The sequence below is a fragment of the Salarias fasciatus genome, chromosome 7 (assembly GCF_902148845.1).
Source record: "Salarias fasciatus chromosome 7, fSalaFa1.1, whole genome shotgun sequence".
In the NCBI taxonomy this organism is placed as follows: domain Eukaryota; kingdom Metazoa; phylum Chordata; class Actinopteri; order Blenniiformes; family Blenniidae; genus Salarias; species Salarias fasciatus.
In genome coordinates, this window is record NC_043751.1 from 3,423,165 (window position 1) to 3,445,708 (window position 22,544).

At 50.9% G+C, this 22,544-nt stretch overlaps 1 protein-coding gene across 2 annotated transcripts in view; it reads left to right on the forward strand.

The window, feature by feature from the left end:
• The window catches only part of met (MET proto-oncogene, receptor tyrosine kinase), a 61,852-nt gene that overhangs the window by 35,320 nt on the left and 3,988 nt on the right, over window positions 1-22,544 (forward strand). Inside the window, exons 10-20 of one of the 2 annotated variants that reach the window (XM_030095632.1) lie at window positions 254-353; window positions 9,573-9,782; window positions 11,676-11,825; window positions 14,628-14,781; window positions 15,257-15,391; window positions 16,722-16,979; window positions 18,901-18,981; window positions 19,743-19,924; window positions 19,997-20,106; window positions 20,237-20,402; window positions 21,600-21,736. In XM_030095632.1, coding sequence (XP_029951492.1) covers window positions 254-353; window positions 9,573-9,782; window positions 11,676-11,825; window positions 14,628-14,781; window positions 15,257-15,391; window positions 16,722-16,979; window positions 18,901-18,981; window positions 19,743-19,924; window positions 19,997-20,106; window positions 20,237-20,402; window positions 21,600-21,736 — 1,683 coding nt within the window. The remainder of the gene's footprint in view (window positions 1-253; window positions 354-9,572; window positions 9,783-11,675; window positions 11,826-14,627; window positions 14,782-15,256; window positions 15,392-16,721; window positions 16,980-18,900; window positions 18,982-19,742; window positions 19,925-19,996; window positions 20,107-20,236; window positions 20,403-21,599; window positions 21,737-22,544) is intronic. The other variant, XM_030095633.1, reaches the window with a different exon arrangement.

Sequence of the window (22,544 nt, forward strand, 5' to 3'; positions counted from 1 at the left end):
TTAAACTTCATTCAGGAATGGCTGTGATGACAGGTTTGTGGTGGAGCAGTCAGATGGAGCAGAGCGACAGCAGGCGAATGTGACTGATGGCGCCCTCGAACGAGCTCAGACAGATTCATGCTCCAGTTTTACAGCAGTAGGAAACGAGTGGGAGGTGAAGAGTGGCTGCAGTGCGAAGCCTCACAGTCGTTCCCTCCCAGTGGGGATCTCCGGTGTCTCCGTCTGATCTGTCCTCGCTTCCTCTTGTCCTCAGCGGCGGCTGCACGTTGTCTGCTCACGGCTTCTTCCTGCAGTCCGGCCTCCAGCCTCAGATGGTTCTCACCACCGGGCAGGACGCCCAGGTCTTCCACGTGGTGAGTAGAAGCACAACGTCTCAACAAGACCGATCTGTCAAACTCCAAAGCACACAGCAGCTGCGTCCCGGTCCTCCCTGACTCCTGTCGACTGTCAGAATATTCAGCATTTCGATTCAGAAGCTCGTTTGAAAATGTCCTCAGACACTGCTTCAGACTCCTGCAGATTATCATCTACCCAGCAGACGCTACATTTCCAGCAGAAAATACATTGAAACTCGTAAAGAGCAGCTCGTCTGTTTTCAGTCCGGCACTCACATCTCTTCCAGACTCGTTCTGGTGCTTCGCTCCGATCAGTCCTGGCCGCCACCGGAGTCTTTAGATTCTGTTGTCAGTTTGTGTGAGTGTTCTCTGAGTATCTAGTAAATCGGTCTTTAGCTGCACTCTGTTCAGACATCAGCACCTTGCTGTTTATCTGAGGTTGATATGTAGAAACTACAAGGGTCTGCTATTTTAGGATCACTCTGTCCTGTTGATTCCAGCTCTCGAGTCCCTTCAGGTCACAGATGATCACAAAGCTGTTGACCTTTGACTAAGCCCCGCCCCCACTGGATACTGTTGCCAACTCGGTGGACAAATCCACTCCTGTAGACATATCAGAGTCCAGACCTTCAAAAAAGAATGAGTCTTATAGTGGAGCCTCTGTGCTCTCTGGACCCGCCCTCCTGGAGCTGAGCTAGAGACGTTTGGTTTAACAGGTTGCGTGGATCAGTCTGGAAAGAAGGGAAAGAGTCTAAACCCAGTGTGTTCAGACGTTGAGAGCCTCTCGGTTTCTTGCGTCGAAGGGTTTTTTCCTCCGTTGCTGATGATCCGTCCAGCTCAGCCCGGACTTCATTGGAGAGATTGTGTTTCAGGAATGTCTCCGGATCCTCCGGGTGACCTTCAGGAAGTCGTGCCACTGAGCCGGCCTGTTTTTCCTATTGTCACCACAACCTCATTGAGACTCGGCGTTTAAAGACGATGACTGGACGGTTATTGAGACGCGGTGGAAACACAAACTCCGGCTCTTCTGCTTCTTGATTTAGTTCCTCACTTCAGTTCTTGAGGCTTAAGAAAAACAGCCGTAGACGTTTCACATGATGAACTGCAGGCGGACGGTGCAGCAGCTCTCTGTCATGGATGGTATTGTCATTAAACATGCTAACGCCTCCAGAAGCCGTCCAGAAGAAAGACGGCTTCTTGACAATGGAAGTCCGGTAAAGTTTCATCTGGTCATGAGAAGAGAGGAAATGGAAACTCCACAGTCAGGACTCACGTTCGGGACGCTCACGTCTCTGGCTCTCCTCAGACTTTATTCCGCTTATTGCAGGAGAGCGATCCACACGCACACTTGTCTGAAAAACGTCATCGCTGTCTGAGACTGACCCGGCTTTTACGGCGGCGGCCCGGGGGGTGTTTTAAATTATACGACCCGACACGCACCAGGCTTTCACTGCGCTGCCTGGTGGGCCTTTAACGTCTCTGGAATTGATGTAGCTTAATTATAAAAGCCTTAAAAAGGTGCTAAGCTGTTAAAAAAAGTCCTTCAGGTCTTAAGTCAAAGGCAGCGAGGGCTCAGTGAAAGGTTTGGTGTTAACGACTGAGCTCAGCCATTAGCACCTGGGCTAATAGCGCCCGCCGCTGGATTATCAGATCAGATCCTTATCGCGGAGCCGTATGTCTTCTTTGGCTTATTTTACTTCAAGGCAGTTGTCAATTTCCTGTCTGTGTTCCTACAGGCTCCTTTAATGAGCTCTGCTCAGCTGCGCTGAGGATCCTTATCCAGACAATTTCAATATCCTGACCGTCCAGGTCGGTCAGTAGACCCTGGTCCAGGGAGTTCTGACGTTCCACATGCTCTCTCTCTCTCTCTCTCTCTCTCTCTCTCTCTCTCTCACTCACTCACTCACTCACTCACTCACTCACTCACTCACTCACTCACTCACTCACTCACTCACTCACTCACTCACTCACTCACTCACTCACTCACTCACTCACTCACTCACTCACTCACTCACACACACACACACACACACACACACACACACACACACACACACACACATTTATCAGGTGAGCCAAACGCCAGCCTTGACAGAATGAGTGAATAAAGGGTAAAAACTGCAAAGAAAACAGAGTTTCAGTATAAGTTGCTTCTATTTGTGATTTGTACAGCAGTATCGCACTGAATTTTGTTGCTTTAAAAAATGGAAGACATTTTTTGGAGAGTTTATTTGTGTTTTGTCCTTGGAAGAATCATTTAAAATGGAGTAACACTGAGATTTTAAACTCCTCTGCTCATCTGCACCAATGCAGTGTGTGTCTCTGTGGTTATTTGAAGGTTTTACTGATCCGGTGCAGCACAGATCACGTCTCTGCACGCTGGAATGGGTCTGATTGGGTTCCACTCTTTAAATGAGGCGACGCTAATCAGATCCACCGCTGCTTCCTTCACATCGCTGCACTCAGACTTCTGAAATGTTCCATACTCAGAAAGGAGGAGAGAAGCTTTGCTGGCTTGGCAGTGAAAAGACGTTTGGACGTTTCAGTGAAGACGGTGGCTGCTGCTGACCGCAGAGGGCTGCGGAGATGGACTGCTCCTCTGGGCTCTTCCTGTGTTCGGGAACCTATAAAAGTTTACAGGAAGACGGAGATTGGGAACGCAGACGTGACAGTCGCAGTAAAGAGCGCTCTGCACCGTCTGCAGTCGCCGCCTTCAGATCCACTTCCAGACGCCGCCGGAGACAAGAACTTCTCAGCAGCACAGAGTTTCTGCAGTAGTTTGTTGGGAGGAGCTGGTGCTGGCGGTGTCAGGGTGGAGGCGACGGGCGCTCGGCGGCTCTTTGTGTGCGCTGTTTGCCTGAGGAAGGCGGTTTGAGGACAAGCAGTCCTTTGTGATGATGTTATCTGTCAACCTGAGGCGCACGCTGCTGCACGCTCAGCCGGGAGATAATAACACGCTCAGTAAACACACACACACACACACACACACACACACATACACGCGTGCATCAGCGGAATGAGTCGTGCACCTTTCATTGCAGAATAATCTTTTATCTTTAATAATGTGACGCTGCTGTTCTGCCGCAGGCTGTTTGTGAGAGGCGATGCTCAGTGTCTGTCTGCAGACGCTCACCTGCGCTCAGGTCAAAGGTTGATGAGCCTCGGAGGGGAGGGGGCTTCGTGAGCCACGGATCACTGCTGATGAGTATCTGTCTGTCGGGACCACAGCAGCTCTTTATCGGAGCATCTTCCAGCAGCAGGTGAATATAACACGACGGTCGTGTCAGGGATCGGACAGACAGACAGCCTGTGGGGAGGGATTCAAACCGTGGTTCAGGTAGGGAGTCCGGATCCTCTGTTCTATTCAAAACTGTTTTGTTAAATAAGATGAGACTTGATTTTGAAACAATATTCAAATTGGTTTATATGCCGTCAACTGATGTACCGAAAGTTTTTTTCTCATGTTCTGAAGGACCGGTTTGATTCCAGCCTGTTTGTTTTCACCCCAGGGGTAAGTCTCTTCACAGAACGCTTACTTTCTGCACTTCTGTGTGGAACAATAACCTGGAGTTCACTTGTCAGAGAAGTTTGGTGCCATTTCACCTGCTCTCCTAAAGCAGTAGGACGGTGGATTTCCTGATGGCGTTCCACCCGGACGGTCGGGGGTCTGAGACCCGACCCTCAGACCGTGATTTTCCCTTTAAAGTGGAACAACAGAGAGAACCGGCTGAAACCAAGTTGAAGTTCTGTGTAGAGAGAGGGAGCGTGGCGTGAGCCGCTGGTATGAAATAATGATTTAAGAAGGGATCAGGCCCTGCAGGGCCCAGCTGTCGCCTGTGAAATTCCTTCCAGTAAACGGGACGGGCCGAGGCTCAGCCTGGGAAGGGACAGTATGACTGTCTTATTGTCTTAACCCCTCAAAATAGAGGCAGGCATCTCTCAGGAACCGGCATCCCAGAGGTTTTCCACTGGGGGGTTATCTGAGCCAGCTTGTCACGCATCGAGAACCAGGACGACGTCCAACTGGTGAGGACCAGGGAGCCCGTCATGGAGGACGACGCTGAGTCCGTTGCTAAGCTCCGTTCTGCTCTGGTCTGCGATGGCAGATAAGGAAAGTAAGAAGTGACAAACGGACCCGGCGGCGGAGGTTCAGGGGTCTCAGCTGGAGCTGGAGCATGAAAACACCGCCAGCGCTGACCCCGTATCTGCCCTCAGATCTGCAGTAAAGCCCGGTCTCAGCCAATCTCAGCTTTCCCACAAACATCAAGGAGATCTTTATTTTTCAACAGCCGTCATGAAAAGCTGGCATGACCAGCGAGTCCAGGAGGCCGAACAGTCAGGAAAACAGCTCAGACTGTGATATGTGGCCTGTTTCCCTGACTTCTTACACTCTCCAGTCACACACACACACACACACACACACACACACACACACACACACACACACACACACCTGTCGCCTCAGTTCAGAAATGAACTTGTCTGGTGTCAAACTGCCCGTCCTTCCTGCTGACACCTGAACGCCTGGTGAGGCTTCTCTCCTTTCCCATGAACCCTTGCAGCCGGAGGAGGTCTGACCACATGGACATGAGCTTTCTCCTCTGTCAACACTCAGACCTCTTCAAAATAAAGGCACGAATGCCCACAATGTAGGGACAGAGAACTCGTGTTGTCGGGGTATATCTGAGCGGCGTTCGGTGTGTTTGGGAGTTTGCTCTGACCTGAGTCTGCTCGTGTCAGAAACCTCTGGGAGGATCGGATGACACTGGCCGAACATGGAACAGATTGCAGTCGTGTGAAAACAGAAAAAGGCTGATGGAGCAGAGTAAACAGTGGCTTTGACGCCTGCAGATAGGAAGCAGACGCGGCGCTGCCCGGCGGTGGACGGTCGGCCTCGTGAATCACTCTGGATGTGACGGCTCCTCTGGATGCAGGAGCGCCGTGACGACTTGGCTTTTTCGCAGCCTGTTACACTAATGATCCTTCGGGGACGGCGGGGGTTTCTGGGGATCGCTGGTTCCCTCATCACTCTGCCGTCAAGCCCTCTGAGCAGCGATTGTATTTACAGCTGCTCGCGCCGATAGTCCTTAACCGAGAGAGACGTCCAGCGAACAATGAAACTGACGGAGGTTTCCACTAATTCACTGGATTTTTCCTTTAGCGGCGCCCTGTGGGAGGCAGGGTGGGGGTGGGCGTGGGGGGGCAGTACCCCCTCTGTGTGTGTTCTGGAGGTTAATTGGTTTACTTTATTTGAAGGACCTTGTGCTTGCCGACACACGCCAGTGTGGAAACGTTTTGTCGGTTCTTCCATCTGAGGTGCTACGGCTCAGCGAGGGGGGGGGGTCGGGCTGAAGAGTGTACGAGGACGCTTCGGCCCAACTGGAAGCCACATTTCAGTCCGTTCTACTGTGATTTGTGTATTCATTTTTTTTATATTTGATTCAAAGGCCCTTCTTCCCGTGAAGGACCGAGCCGCCGTGTGAGCGTGACATTTGCTGCTTGGACAAACAGGAACCTGGTCGACCCGAACGCTTCCATTCCCGCTGCGTGTCCTGATAACCTGCCAAGGACGGACTCGCCTCCATAACCCAGAAGACAAACACCAGCTATCGCTGTTTCGTTAGCGCTTACCGCACGGCAAACATCAGCTGTGATCGTTCGGCCGGCGGTTTGCTCAGAGCGCACCTGCGTGCCGGAGCTCCACGCCGTTACTCTTTGAACGTGTGGGCAAACTTTCCTCTGACATTTGCTCTGAGTCATCACCACGAAAAACAGCTTTCACAACCGCCTGTTTGTCTGGAAGCCGCAGCCAGCGAACTTCAAGTGAAGCCGCTTCACGCGCTAGCTGTGAAGTACACACACACATCTGGCTTCCAGCTCATTAGATAACAGGTGTGTGAGTCTTCACTTTGTCTTGAGGTACTTCTAATTTTAATATATTGAAATCCTCATCTGTATGCACACAAAACTCAGTTATACAACGAGATATTATCTCTACAACCACAGAAAGCAGGTTAGATCTTCTTCTGTGGTTCCCTCGGGATACTCAGCATGCTTCATCATGTCCAAGATAATCTGCCCTTGATAATCAGTGGTACAAAACAACTTAAACGTCTCTGGAATGAGGTGATAATAACATAAATAATGTCTCCTCTGTATGGAAAATCAAAATACAGCCTCTAAACTGTAGCCGCCACTCGCTCTGGAGAGGTTTGACTTCCAGAAGTGCCGTGAGTGGAGGAACGTACTGTTTTGGTTTGGTTTTTGGCAGATTAGCTGCTCTTATATTTACTGTCTGTTTGTAAATGTAGTGGAGCTCAACAGGCAGCCCCATGAGGATAAATTCACTCGGAGCAACGCACTGCAATTATTCTGTCAGCCAACTTTAAGAGGAAAAGCCCAGTAGTCCCTTTAAAAAAACAATGAAAAACAAACATTTCCATGAATTATCCTGCAGGAGCAATTAGGTGGACAAAGAATGGCACATTAAGAAAGAGCGAGAGAAAGAAAAACACACATTTGGAAAAAGGCCGGTGAGCGACAGCAGCAGAGTGTGTACCGAGGATTTCAGTGGCCGCCGCCGCAGGGTTGTTTTTCTCCTGTGTGAACAAACAATGGAGCGGATGTGACTGCGACTCACTGCACCACCTTGTGGAAAAGCTTGGTATTGCGCAAAGGCCAGGAAGGACACATTTTCAAGTGAAAACAGAAAACCTTCGTTGCCTCTGTGTAAACAGAGGAATCCCGCCGGAGTAAACAGCTGTTCTGCACATGCTCAGTCCATGGACAGTAAGACCAGTGTTATCCTAGCGATCCTGTTAGCAGGTGCATCTGTGTGTTGATGGTCGATAAGTAGGAGGTTCTGAGCATATTTCAGTGCTGATGTGAGAATATTGGGTAACAGACGGTTTCGTAACTGCTGTGCGTCTCACATTCCTGACAGTGGAGAAATCAGTTGCAGCTCCACATCACTGGACCCGCATTTCATATTCTGTTAGGCTATTGTCTAATAGTTTCTGGGAACTATGCCCCGCATTCAGGTCCAGGCTTCACACACACACACACACACACACACACACACACACACACACACACACACACACACACGTACATGTGGAGGAATGGAAGAGGAGCAGAGTTTTTGCATTTTGGCCCATCTGAAGCACTGATTGCTGTCTGCTTGAGTCTTGATTGGTCCGGATTGCTCCTGCCCGTCCACATGTTGGCGTCGGCTCAGAGAACACATGGAAACAGAAGCAGATGTTGTATTTCGGGACAGATCGGAGGCTCTGGGGACAGCCCTCCGATGATAATATCTGTGAAATCCAGTGGATGTTCAGCAACACAAACACTGAACTTTGTCTTAGTTTTTCCACTGTGGCTTTGCAGCAGCTCCACATGTTGTAATTCTCAAAATGTTCCACACAAATGTGCAAATGGAGGCATGAAGTCCAACTCTCCGTTTCCTAATAAAGGGACTATTGAGTGGACGTCAGCCTCATCGGTTCATTACCTACACTCACTTTCAACAACGTGAAACTTTGCCTCACTTTCATAAAAAAAAAGCTTGTTTTCTGTTTTCCAAGCTGTCTGTCTCTCGCTCAGGGGTCTTAATGAGCACAAAAAGCTGGGAGGCCTTTCTGGGCTGCAGCCAGCGGGGGATAAAACTGTGTTGTGCCCCCCGGCCACATGTGTAAACACAGGCTGAAAACAGGCGCTGTCCCATATAACGCTGTAGAAAGGAAGCTGCCAGGCTGACAATTACCGCATTGTTGTTTTACAACGTGACTGAGTGAAGATTTCAGCTGTCTTCACTACTTAACAGGCTGAGGTGGGGAATATTTTCGTGTGTGTGTGTGTGTGTGTGTGTGTGTGTGTGTGTGTGTGTGTGTCTTTGTTCAGGCTTTGAAAGACCAGAGTCGTCCAAAGGGTCAGAGCCTGAAGAACACTGAGTGATTTGCTCTGCATTCAGTGAAACAGCTTGAGATGAAAGTGACTGAGAAACAATAAAAAAACACATGAGTCTGGTTTGACTGCAGTTTCTGGTCGTCAGGTGGCATCTTAGTTATCTTCTAAAATACAGACAGATTCTCCAGAGTTCATCTCGGTTCATCACCACCACCACCACCCCCCCCCCCCCCCCCCCTTCCCCCCCGAGACTTTTCAGTTTAATCAGATATTTTATTATTCAGTGAAAATGTTCCTCTAAATTCTAGAGGGTGTAGAAGTTCTGGAGGGTCTATAGAGTCTAGAGGGCCTGGAGGTTTTGGAGGGTCTGTGGGGTGTGTAGGGCCTGGAGGGTGTAGAAGTTCTGGTAAGGTCGAAACGGTCTCAAGGTTCTGGTCAGCCAGAGGTTGTAAAGATTCAGATGGGTCTATAGGGTCTTGCGGTCCGAGAGGGTCTATCGATTCTGCGTGGTCTATTGGGTGTAGAGGTTCTTGAAGGTCCAGAGGGTCTCAGAAGGGTCTATAGGGTCTAGTAGTTCTCTAGGGTCTAGAGGTTCTGAAATGTGTAGAGTCTCAAGGTTCAGAAGGGTCTATAGGGCCCAGAGGTTCTAGAGGGTCTAGAGGCTCTGGAGAGTGTATGGGGTTCAGAGGGTCAAGATCAGGGGCTCCTGGTCCTGGATTTCTACATTCCTGTACAGGTTGAATGTGTCGTCTCTTCATCACAGCTGATCGGAACGATTGACTCCTTATCAGGCTTCATCAGGATCCATGAGGCGACACTGAAAACATGCAGGACTGCCAAAATCCAGTCTCCAGGGTCTAGACCAGGGACAGAGAGCGCCGGGCTCGAGGGACCAAGTCCTGCTTGTCTTAGACGTGTCCCTGATTCAGCAAGCCTCAATCTCACGCTAGTCTTTCTGTTGAGTTCTGGTTCAGGTTCTGCTCCTTCCTTCAGCCAAAACACCAACAGAACATGGAAAGAAGCTAAGCTAACGCTAGCAGCTAACAGACGTGCCGATGAAACGTCCCGTGCTGGTCCTGTTTAGTTGGAAGTTGGTTGATCACATGTTCCCCGCGTTCTGGAGTGTTTCTGGATCTTTTATCAACAGTCATTAAGGCGGTAAACCTGAATCCACCACAGACCTGGAGTCTGACACAGCGTGACGCTCTGTGAACAGGCGTCCGCCATGTTCGCCTGTCAGGCGTTTTCGGCTCTTGTTTCCTGGTGTTGGCTGCACCGCTCTCCTGAAGTCCCTGTCTGTCTGTGGCCCCGCCCACCTGTCCTCCGCAGAGCTGCGTGTATGGGGAGAACCGGACCACCATCCAGTGCACCACGCCCTCCCTGGCCAAGCTGGCCCTGCAGCCCCCGGTGGTCACCAAGGTGGCATTCGTCCTGGACGGCTACTCCACCGAGCAGTGGGACCTGATCTACGTGGAAGACCCGCTGTTCCAGGACCCCAAGCTCACCTCCAAGGACAACAAGAGCATCGTGGAGCTCAAGGTGAGTCCGCAGCGTTTACAAGCAAACAGCAGAAAGCGATCACGCCATGCCAGGAGGGGGCGCTGCAGGTGGTTTCTTTGTAAAGTGTCTCCACACACGTGTGCACAGAGAACATTACTTTTCAAAAAATTGGATTTTCGGTGTCCGATCGCTGTTGTTGTTGAAAGAGTGTAGAAGAGACAGGAAGTTGAGGAAATTCAGCCTAACTGTCGAAAGTGATAGAAATGTAGGTAAAAGAAACATCAAGGATAAAGTTTGTGTCAGAATCGTAAAAGACACGGTCAATAAAAACAGAAGTAAAAACTGAAAAAGTTTCAGATTTTCAGGATAAAGATGAAACGTCAGACAGCTAAGACCGACTGACTGTAACCAGGTTCAGATTTTAAGAGTTTTCTGGGTGGATGAGTCCCGTCTCCAGACCCCGGCTGGCGGTTTGAGCTGTGTGTGAGCGGTGTGTGTGTGTGTGGTGTGTGTGTGAGCGGTGTGTGTGTGAGCCGATGGCCCGGATCATGTGAAGCCTGCTGAGGTGGTAAAGCCACTTCTCCTCCAGCACGCAGCCGGTTCCCATGTTGCCTCTAATCCAGTGTGAATGCGGTCTTGTCCCGGCTGGAACGAAGCGGGAACAGGTGCAGAGAGTCTCCCGCTCTACGCCTGTTGAGGAGGAAAACCTCTCTTTATGTGCTGTGGCAAATTTCAAATGCGTAAAAGTCTTTAGGAGAGTGGCGAGAAGGGAGCAGGAACTGTAATGGAGGCAGTGGAGGCACCTGTTGGTGGAACCTGCCGGAGTTCATCCCGCGCCGCCGCCGTCTCCGTCCGCCGCTCAGCTCCATTCAGGCCATTCACCTTTCAGTCGCTCTGGGAAGGAAACAATACAGAAAGAAAAACAGGACGTGGCGTCTGTTTCCCATCGTTTACACCCTCATCCATCCCCCGTATTGTTCTGCTGCCGAGGTCAAAGCTCTTGACATATTAATGCTGCGTTTCAGGCGGGGGGCCGCGGCCCCCGGGGCCCGCCGCCGCCGCACAATGAAATACATATTTTCTACACTTCTTTCCGGCTCTTTTTGTCGACCGCGGCCCGACGGTTTGCAGCAGCTGTGAGCAGCGCCGGGACTTCTTTCTTTTTTTTTTTCATTCTTTTCCCAGATGTGACCTTGGCCCTGAAGCCTCCTCCTCCTCCCCCCACACTGACCCGGTGGAGGCGGGGGGGTCGGTACCAGGCATCACCACATTTAACGCCATCTGATAACCCTGCTCCGCTCCGTTAAAGGGCAACGCCGGCGCTCGTTTAGCACCATCTGATAACCCCCGCCGCAACGCGGCAGCAAACGGCGGCGCCGCTTCAGCAGGGCGGCGCATGAAGAGCACCGTGCCGCTGGCGCCGGCGCCGCTCCGGGCCCACGAAGAAGCTCTCCCAATTATCGTGGTGACAGGTTATTTAGAGGCCGTGCTGGAAGCGTGACGCCTTCTTCACCCGCCGTGGACACGCCCACCGCCGTGGGAGCTGGCGTGGGACTCAGTGGAGTGTCTGGCTGTGTGTGTGTGTGTGTGTGTGTGTGTGTGTGTGTGTGTGTGTGTGTGTGTGTGTGTGTGTGTGTGTGTGTGTGTGTGTGTGTGTGTGTGTGTGTGTGTGTGTGTGTGTGTGTGTGTGTGTGTGTGTGTGTGTGTGTGTGAGGACAGGAACAGGTGCGAGCCTCCGCTCTGTGTCAAATTGGAAAATCCCAGGCCGTCACGCGAGGAATGCGATGGTTCTCTTTACGGCCTGCTGCCTCGCTGAAACCAACATGTTTATACACAAACACGCACGTACGTGCAGGACGGGCGGGCGCACGTCCAGCCCCGTGCGGCGTGGCGTCTGCTGACAGTCACCGTGGCGTCTGCGTCCCCCCGCAGGGCGACCGGATGGACCGCGAGGCCATGAAGTGTCAGGTCCTCACCGTGTCCAACCACAGCTGCGAGTCGCTCACCCTGGTGGGAAACACTCTGGAGTGCACCGTCCCCACCGAGCTGCAGGCCGCCACCGCCAAGGAGCTGCAGGTGGAGGTGAGATGCACGCACGCACACACACACACACACACACACACACACACACACAGACCTCCATCCGGGATGCACTGACACCTGTGTGGGCGTGGCAGACACACACCTCTTCTTATTCAACTCAACTGTCAATGATGAAAGGAGTTCTGTTGTCGCTTCGCCACATGTTGACAGAACAGTGTGTGTGTGTGTGTTCGGGTGTGTGTGTGTGTGTGTGTGTGTGTGTGTGTGTGTTAACCTTGCTGAGATGCTTCCATTGTGATGGAGCTCCAGGATTCAGGATCCCTGGATCTCCTCCCACTTCGCCGACTCAGCAGATATCCACCTGAACTGTTTGTGCGACCGGACTCACAGAGGGAGAATGGCGGTTTGATTCCCGTCGAGGCCACACAGCCTCCGGGCTCTCCATCGTTCCCAGGACGGATTTCGGCGTTCACGGTTCTTTGTTTCAGCTGTGTGAGCGATTAAACCCGAGCTGGCGGAGCCATGCTGAACTCTTCATCATGGGAACTGTGTGGAGAAGCGGCGCATTCCTGCAGCGTTCCACATCATCTGCAGGAAACTTCAATACGTCTGCAGCGCTAATGCAGGTCCCTTATAAAACGCGGCCCCGGGAGGGTTTATTACTGGCAGCGCTGAGTGAGCGGGCTCAGCCGCCAGCTGTCTTGTCACTGGGATGGAAGTCAGGCGTCAGGGCGGAGGGAGAAGCAGAGTCTCATCCACTCGCCCTCACTGTGCCGGCGCTCAGAAAGCTTCAGCTGCAGGTGTGTCAGTGGTGCACGGACGTACGAGCCCTGCCGTGCACGTTGAGTTGACGTCGACCGCACAGCTGCAGCAGCTCCAGGAACGACAACAGAAATGCTTCAGTTCATGAATGAAACATGAAAACAGAGACGATGTCCTCCAGCAGTAGAAGGTGACGCTCTGCCTGCTCTCTTCACTTAAAGCACACAGGATGAAGTACAGCTTTGTGCAGAAACAGCCAGTAACAATGCTACTAACGTACCTTTAAGTTTTCCTCTCAAGCTTTCCTCTCGTGGACGTCTTTGCTCCTCGCAGTTTTGGGCCGTGAGCCTCTCGTTGAGCGTCTCCCATCAGGACCTGTCTGATGAGGAGCTGCTGGGACCGGGACGTCTCTGCGCTGTCTTCCTACGTCTCCACAGAGGACATTTACAGCTCTGTTGGAGCCTCGAGCCCCTTCTTGATCTTCTGAAGGTTTATACTGATAGAGACCTGCTTCTTTGAAAATCCTTTTCAAAGTGCAGAGGCCACTGTTCTCATGGGAACACTCACTTTGAATTTTTTCCGCTTCTTTAAAGTCATACTTTGTGTCCTGAAACAAACTTTCATCCGAACTCATAAACTGGATCAGACAAAAGTTTGAAAGGTCGAGTAATTCTGATGCAAACTGATATTAGATCCTGCAGCTGCAGACGTCCTGCTGTCGTCCTGACAGATAACATCTGCAAACCCCGCGCTATCAGCCCGTCACTGATCACCTGTCAGCCGGCTGCAGCGGAAAGTCTTTATCTCAGGGAACGGTCCGCCAATATCCTCACACACACACTCACACACACACACACACCCTCATTCACACAGCAATCTGCAGCAGGCAGGAGCAGAGACCTCATTTCCACTAAACCTAATAATGACAGAAGCAATATCTGCCTCCTGTGTGTGTGTGTGTGTGTGTGTGTGAGTGTGTGTGTGTGTGTGTGTGTGTGTGTGTTGCATGCCATATGTCTGAATGCCAGCCTGATTGCCTGGGTGTGTGGATGCCATGTGGACACACTGGATGTCTTGGCGGCCGCTGTTTGTCCCCCTATATGGAGACTCCTGTCCTGTCAGAGTAAGAGCGCAGTCAGACTGGGAGTCTGTGGAAAACTGTCCTGCTGTTGAACTTAAATTGAGAAAATGTTAAGAAGAGGGACGCCAGACAATAGACAGGTGCTGAGGCTTTTTCTGCTGTGCTTTCAACACTTTCTGCATCCTGGAGGAGACTCAGAAAACTGCTCATGGCTTTTATTTTGAAGGGTCGTGCTCTTGTTTGTTGCTGACAGTGGGCGTATCTGCCAGCTTTTGGTAGATCAGAGTCAAGGAAAGGTGGCTGCAAACTTTTTTGTAGACAATCTCAAATTAGCTCAGCCTAAAATTAAACACGGAGTTCCTCAGGGTTCTGTCCTAGGACCTATACTTTACATTATACATGCTCCCTGTAGGGAACATCATCAGGAAACACTCCATTAACTTCCACTGTTCTGCAGATGAAACACAGACCTACTGATCTATGAAACCAGACGACACCGATCAACTGATCAAACTAGAAGTTTGTCTTACAGACAGAAAAACCTGGACAAGCCAGAATTTTATGCTTCTGAACTAAAAACACTAGTTATTACATTTTGCCCAAAACACCGGAGAGAAATGAGGTAAACATCTAGAACCACTGAGAGGAACCTGGAGTCACTTTAGTCACTCGGGACCGTCTCTGTTTCAGTTCTTATTGCTTGACACTTTGACCACGTTCAGACTGAGTGTGAAGTAAAGAAGGACCGGATCCCTTGAAGTGGCCTTCTGGAGCCGCCTCCCCTCGTACAGCAGATCACATCTGTTCTGCAACCATCAACAAGACTTTTCTGCTATCAGGTTTTCTGGTTTCTTCAGCGCCACTCATCCTCCTCTACATTATCACCACTCATTTGATCCCGAAGAGGTCACAGTGGGCTGGGATTCCTCCCGGCTGACACTGGCTGAGAGGCAGGTTATCCCGTCCACACCCCCATGACCCCTCCTCCTGTCTTTCAGTGGCGCCAGGCGGACTCCATCAGACACCTGGGGAAGGTGACGCTGGCCCAGGAGCAGGACTTCACGGCCCTGATCGTGGGCTGCGTGTGCGTCAGCCTGCTGCTGCTGCTGCTGGGAACGCTGCTCATGTGGAGGAGGAACAAGCACATCGACGGTGAGGGGGTCACAGGTCACAGGTTCACTGGGCTCCACGGTGACCTTCCTGAGCGAAAACCACTGCATGGGGTCAGGGACACGTCCAGAAACTGAATCCTATAAAGACCCGACTGTTTTATACTGATTTTATCTGTAAATGTCAGAGAAACATGAGAAGAAATGGGAATCATTAGTCAGACACGTTGTGAAACAGTGAGAGTTCTTGAAGCTGGCATTGTGTCTGAAGGCGCTGGAGTCCCACAGGAGGGTTTGCGTGCATGTGCGAGCGCTGGGTTGTGTTTTGCCTGGCGGGTTCACAGGAGGGTTGACGTGGGTGCACTGGTGGAAACGCTTGGCTCGCTCAGTAACTGGTGTCTCTCTCTCCCTCCCTCTCCTTCCTCCTCCGACTCCGTCCCTCTTCCTCCTGCCTCTGCTCCTCCTCCTCCTCCTCCTCCTCCTCCTCCTCCTCCTCCTCCTCCACCCTCTGTCTCCAGATCTGTCTGAGGTGTGGTATGATGGCCGGGGGCACATCCAGCATCTGGACAGGCTGGCTAACGCGAGGAGCGTCAGCCCCACTAACGAAATGGTCTCCCACGAGTCAGTCGACTATAGAACCACCCTGCTGGAGGGTACGTCAAGCTCATGAGCCCAGAGCCCAGAACCCAGAACCCAGAACCCAGAACCCCACCCACCTCACCTGTCAGCCCCCCCGACCCCCACCCTCCACCCCCCCACGCCCCCAAACCCCACCTACTGCTTCCTTTGGGGCTGAGTGCTACGCGAGCGGTGCATGTTGTGAACTAACCCTACACACACACACACACACACACACACACACACACACACACACACACACACACACACACACACACGCACACAGATCAGAGAACAGGACCCTGGGAACAAACACATGATCCCCCCACCCCCGGTCCTCCTCCGGAAACATCTTTGTTTTTTTTGTTTTTGTTGTTTTCTGTTTCTCTCTCCGTCTGTCGTCGTGTCAAACATATGGTTCATGGACCTACAGTAGGGTCACAATCACACATTTACAAAAATGGAGATTTACCCTTCTATGTTTAAAAAAAAAAAAAAAAAAATTCTTCATTTACTCTAAAAAAGAAGCATGTGAAGAGCTCCTCAGAGCAGCCAGACCCGTAGGGGGCAGTGTGACAAGGAGCGTGAAGCCATGCTGGCCAATCAGAGTCCTGGAAGGCTGTGAACACATGAAGCTGAGGATGCCTCTGGCGTTCATCCTCCTGTCTTCATGTAGAGGCAGAGCCGGAGGTTTTCTACGTCTCTGCTTTGGCCACAACTTTCAGAGATGATCGTCTCCGGCGATCGTCGGTTCATTTCCCAGGAAACAGAAGGCAGAAATGCAGTGAAATGTCTGTTTTTAATTGTTTTAGATGTTTGGAGTCACACTGTACAGCATACAGATCTGACTGCTCTGAATTTAATTCAAGGATTTCATCTGAAAAAAGCAGCGTGCAGAGTTGATGGAGGAGAGAATCTCTTTTAATCTGAGCCGTGGACATTGAGTCTGCTGGCTGCTGTGAACATCGGTATGGAGGGAACATCCACTGCTCCTTCTGCTAGGAAAAGAAAATAAGAACAAAAAACATCTGAATGGATCATTTGCTTCTCATATGCTACCCATTATTTTGATCTTTGACCTTCACCTGACCTTCTAACTGGGTCCCTGACCTGAGTCTGGGTGGACTCTTCCTCCTGTCCCCCTCATCCTCAGTTCATTGTCCTCACTGTTCCTCAGGCTTTGTCTCTTTACATCCCTGCAGTAGAGATTCTAATTTATCACTGAGAAGTGATCGATGTTGACTGAATCGGCACCAGATGAGTAATGAGATGCCCCCCCCCCCCCCCCCCACCCCCCCCCCCCCCCCCCCCCACCCCCCCTTACCCCACCCCACCCCCGTCCCCCGTCCCCTGTCCTCCCCCCAGATCAGGGCGGCGACAGGCCCGAGACGTGCCGGGGCGCGCCGCCGGTGTACGGGGGGAACGGCGAGCTGCTGTCCCCACGGCTGGGGGCGTTGGCGGGCGGCGGCCTGGGGCTGGACGGCGAGCTGGTGTCCCCGCTGCTCATGGCGCCCGTCCACATCGACCCGTCCTGCCTGCACCCCGACCTGCTGACCGAGGTCCAGCATGTGGTGATCGCCCGGGAGCGGCTGCTGCTGCACCTCAACCAGGTCATCGGCAGAGGTCAGACACACACACACACACACACACACACACACACACACACACACACACACACACACACACACACACACACACACACCTCTTACCTCTAGATATCTAAAAATCGTATAATCTGGAAGAGAAATGCCAGATTTAGTAGTAATCTGATCATGACAAGCATGAGCTTAACTAAATCTCAATAACATCACTGCTAATCACTTTTATTGGTTTTGAATTGTCAATAACAAGCTGAGCTGAGGAGTTCTTTATTTTCCCATGAGAATGGAATGACATAAAGAAAACTGAAAGATTGAAGGAGACTCTCCTTTAAAGAGTGTACTCTAACTTTAAAAAGTGTTCCGGTTTGCTCATTAAAGTGTGTGTGACTCTCACAGATCCTGAGGTCCACATTTATCAAACCACAGAAACTGAATCACCTCCTTTTGTGACTCCAGCCCACAGATCGAGTTTAATATGGGGAGCAGAAAGACCCCCGGACCCCTGAAATACCCCCTAAGCCCCCCGGTCGGGCCTGCTGGTTTGTTCTCAGGATCTTTGTAAAGCTGTAATCTAAAACCCTCACACATCTGAGGAACGTGACGGCAGAGCGCCGCGCTCATTTGGTCCCGTCTGGGCCCAGCCCCCCCGACTGAAACAAGACATATAATTCAATAAAGAGCACAATAAGTCAGGGGGGCCGGGCGCTGCCGGGTCCTCTGGACGGGGCAGTAATGAGGAAAGCTCCGGACGGGGTTACAGGGAGGGCAGGCCCAGTCAGGGAGCAGCGAAATCACAGTGATGAGCTGCAGTCAGGCAGGACCTGGACCTGGACCTGGACCAGGACTAGAAGAGTGTCAGAAACTTGTGTTTTTCTCTGTTTCCATGGAGATTGAGTTGGAGGTTTTTTCCAGAAAGTTGTGTTTTCAGTGTCTCGTTGTCAAACAGACCCTGAAAATGCAGTGAAAGTTTTGCGTTTTCACATGAAAAAAGTCCTGAATGTTTTTGAGCCGATGGTGGTGAGAACAGCAGACTGAGAGCTTGGGGAGCAGAGATCAGCTCTACAGCTTAATGAAGTATCATCAGCATACAGGCGCTGCGAAAATATGAAAACATGAACTCTGCAACCAGAGCACTGAGTTTGTGAAGTTCCACTATATTTACATTAAAAATGTTTTGTAAACAGATCTAAAATCCAATTTAAAGAGTCTCAGACTCGTTCTCCAGCTGGTTAAATGTCAGAAAATACCTTTAAAGCTCGATTCTCTCCAAAGAACTTGATGCTTCTGATGGCAGAAAGAAACTGCAGTGATTGTTTCCTATTAACAACATGTGTGGTATTGAACCATGCACTGCTGTGCCTTGCCTTGTGGAGGTTTGATTCTGTGCTCAGGACTTTTTCAGCCCAGATTTCTTCTCGTTGCCTCTTAGTCGGTGTTCGTTGTGATCTTCAGCCATGGTAGTTGTTCCTGTTTCATTAGTTTTCTCAGTTTGTTGTCAGTATGAGGACAAACTGCCCGTCCGGACTGTGCACTGCTCGGTCTTTAAACCAAAAGCGAGGTCTCTCCTGACGTGCTGTGATCTCCGAGCCGCTCTCTGCAGAAGAAGGCTTCAACAAGCACATGAGGCCGATTACATCAAATCTAAAAATGGCTTTCAGTGTCTCCGTGCAGTCTCAGCGTGTAATTTAGGAGGTTGTTTCCATTTACGGGTAAAGACTGAAAACTGTGCTTCGCTTACTGGATCTGAGAGTTCAAACTGCCGTCAGGTTCAGCGGACGAGAACAAACACTTTACTGCTCGTCAGTCAGACTGAGAGTCACATTTTTTTGGTTGTGTAAATGAAAGATAGGACCATGAATAGAAGTGGAATCACACAGGGTGAAGAGGCTGGACTGAAGCTCCCGGCGCTCCGTGTAAAGCTTCTGTCGTGTTGTTGCCTCCAGGACACTTCGGCTGCGTCTTCCATGGAACTCTGCTGGAGGCCGACGGGCAGAATCAGCACTGCGCTGTCAAGTCTCTGAACCGTGAGTACAAACATCTTCTCGTTCAGGAAGAACCTGCTGCAGAGCAGGAAGCAGCAGACTTCCTGGATTAGACCCATTCTTCAGGAATAAAAACCGATTCTGCTGGGTGTAATTCCTAGAATGAGTGCAGGGATGAAGGAAGACTTGGTGATTTTACTCCACTCACACTCCTCTTGTGCAGCTCTTATTGAGTGAAGTTCATTCAGAGTCTGAGTCCTGCTCCGCCTGACGTGATGGAGATGAATGAGGCTCCGGTCTAATTGAGTAAGCTGTGAGATTGAGACTGATGTGAGGATGATCTGGAGGATCGCAGACTGTGGAGCCCACCGGGGTCTTGTCCTCAGGGATTCAAACCACTTTTATTTTCATTTCAGTGCCCTGGCAGGGCGCAGGCTAATCATTTTAGGCTCTGGTTGCACTGGAGACAAAGAGTCACAGCTTTTATCCTAATTCAGCTGCTGTGGTGACGAACTGACGTGAGCCTCGGTCATCTCAGGGGTGAACTGCGTGGAGTGTGTGAAGCCCTTCTCCTCTGCTGTGAGGTGTTTTTCTTGAATAACCTTCAGACGGAGGCTCGTCCCAGAGCTGCGCTCTCTAACGAGCTTACAGCAGAGTCAGAGTGGAGCTAATTGGTAAATGGGAGCTGGGCTGGGAGATATTTCCCACTGAGGCTCTGTCCTGCGCTCCTGGCTGCAGATAAACCCTGACCTGACCGGACTGAAGCGACATCTGCCTGATTCTGTGTTTGAAACTGTTTCCAGGCATCACGGATTTGGAAGAGGTGTCTCAGTTCCTGAAGGAAGGCATCATCATGAAGGACTTCAGCCATCCCAACGTCCTGTCCCTCCTGGGGATCTGCCTCCCGCCGGAGGGCTCCCCGCTGGTGGTCCTGCCCTACATGAAGCACGGCGACCTGCGCAACTTCATTCGGGACGAGGGACACGTGAGTGACCCACACCAGACAGTCTGAACTCCAGGGTCACGGCAGCAGAGTAACTGGAGACCTTTGTTCCAGAACCCCACGGTGAAGGACCTGATGGGCTTCGGGCTGCAGGTGGCCAGAGGGATGGAGTACCTGGCCAGCAAGAAGTTTGTCCACAGAGACCTGGCTGCCAGGAACTGCATGTGAGCTGACGGTTAATCATACTTGCATATATGAGAGAAAGAATATTCAGCTCTTAAGCAGCAGCTAAGGAAACCGTGAGCATCACAGAATCAGAACTGAATGGACTGAAAGTTCCACTTGTCTCCCCAGGCTGGATGAGAGCTACACGGTGAAGGTGGCGGACTTCGGCCTGGCCCGGGACATTTACGACAAGGAGTACTACAGCGTGCACAACAAGAGCGGCGTCAAGCTGCCCGTCAAGTGGATGGGCCTGGAGAGTCTGCAGACGCACAAGTTCACCACCAAGTCAGACGTGGTGAGGATTCTGTCTCAACGTCCACCAGGAGCCAAACTTTGCCATTTCCACAGAGCATTACACGTTTTCAAAAGGTTTCACTTTCATTGGGTCCAAGCACCATTAAACTGTACTCCACAGTCTGATCAAAACCCTGAAGCAGGGTTCAAGAAGGTTTATTTAGTGTTTTCCACTTTTAGTTTGACCCGTCAACGAGCTGCCATCATCTCCCCTTTAAGATCCAGGTATACCCGCAGGATTGACACTGTGACTGTTGATTTGCCAGGTTTTGGTTGATCGGTCATCATCTTCTGTGCTTGTGTTCAATATGAACATAAAATGAGGCTGTGGACTGCTACCCTTTTACACTACTGCGTACTGACACAGGAGGTGAAGTAATCTAGTGCATGGCTTCACTAAATGTATTATGATCTGATGAAAAATCAATAGACCACAGTCCAAAGCTGTCTGACACTGTCCCAAATGATATTTCAAACAATGAATCATGTTTCATTTTTTTGCTGTGGACTGTGGCGAGCTGGATGGTACGGGTTTATACGTGACCGGTCCCAGATCAATCCCCCCCACTGTCAGTGACGATGCGAGACGTAAACAAGATGAGACCTAATCGTAGGAACAGAACGCAAGTCGCACACACCACATACGTAGTCAGTCGTCGCTCTGCTAGCATCAGTGCCACATCAAACACAAGTTGTTTTTGTTTCTTTCTACACAACAAATTGCCTCTCGTACAACTTCGTACCATCGTGTACCGCAGTCCACAGACCTCAGCGGAGTCACTGCGTCAGTGTGAAAGGGGTACTAGCTACCATTAGGTAACATTAGCTTGCCGTCATACCTCGTCTAGTTCGTCTCTACTCATCTTCAGCTTGATTCTGCTGTACGGCTTCAGAAACCCACTGGTATTCTTCCGGAGTGTTTTGTCTCGCCACTCGCAGCCCTCTCTGACGTTTAGTTTGCTTTGTGTCAAACAAAAATCCACAAACCGAGCAGCAGGTACACCATCACCGAGGCTCTGCTGTAACAGAAAATGACCGAAACTCAGTCGAGTTGAATCGAGGAGAGCTGGACCTCTCTTATAGAAAAGCACATTGAAACAGTTTTCAGAAGATGCAGAGCGTCTTGGACTCTCAGTGTCACACCAGGGAGCGAGTGAACCCGGGGGTGAAGAGTGATCGTTGTGTTTTCTTGGTGCAGTGGTCGTTCGGCGTGCTGCTGTGGGAGCTGATGACCCGCGGAGCGCCGCCGTACTCGGATGTGAACTCCTTCGACATCACGGTGTTCCTGATGCAGGGCCGGAGGCTGCTGCAGCCCGAGTTCTGCCCCGACGCCCTGTGAGTGTGCACGCACGCCCGAACACTGCACGCCTCCCTTCACCTGCCGTTCACCTGAGTCAGCGGCTCGAGACATGAACGAGCTGCACAGGCACAGGCAATCACAAACAAAACCTGTGACTAGAGTCCTCCATCCCCTCAGATGGTCCAGACACCTCGCCACGTCGCGCCACAGCCAGCCGTCAAATGAGAGTCACTTTTCTCGCTTCGCAACAAAAACACAGAGCTGGAACGGGACGGAGCGTCTCCGCTCTGTTTGTCTCTGGCGTTGCTAAGCGCTTCTTTCTGTGGCAGGTGAGCGCTCGGCTGGCAGCGCTCACATTATTATTTTCTCTGCAGCTTCCTGTCGACAGAGTAGAGTTTTCTTTGGATCAGTTCATGAAGGAGGTTGCCAGGTAAAATCTGCCCCCAGGCTGTGGCGAAGCAGAGAGTTCCAGGTCTTATCTCTGAAAGATCACTTCATTTACTCAATGATTTAATGCTCTCAGCACCTGACAAAGATAAAAAAGCAACGCATATCTATTTAAAGCATTGCACAGTGTGGCACAAGTTTCTGAAAATTATTCACAGACGTCGGAGGTTTCTCTGTAAAGTATTCAAGTTATTTTAGTTACTAAAAATAAAATAATGACGTGCACAGGCGTTAGCATAAGTTGAAGTGTTAGCGCTGTGTGGGTCAGATTAATGGACGATTCACTCATTAAGTTCAGCCGGAGTTATACCAGTCAATGGGAGGAAGATGCTCTATAATCCAGACGTTCTGTCAGAACCAGCTCATGTTACTGACAGCAGGACTAGTTAGGTTAGC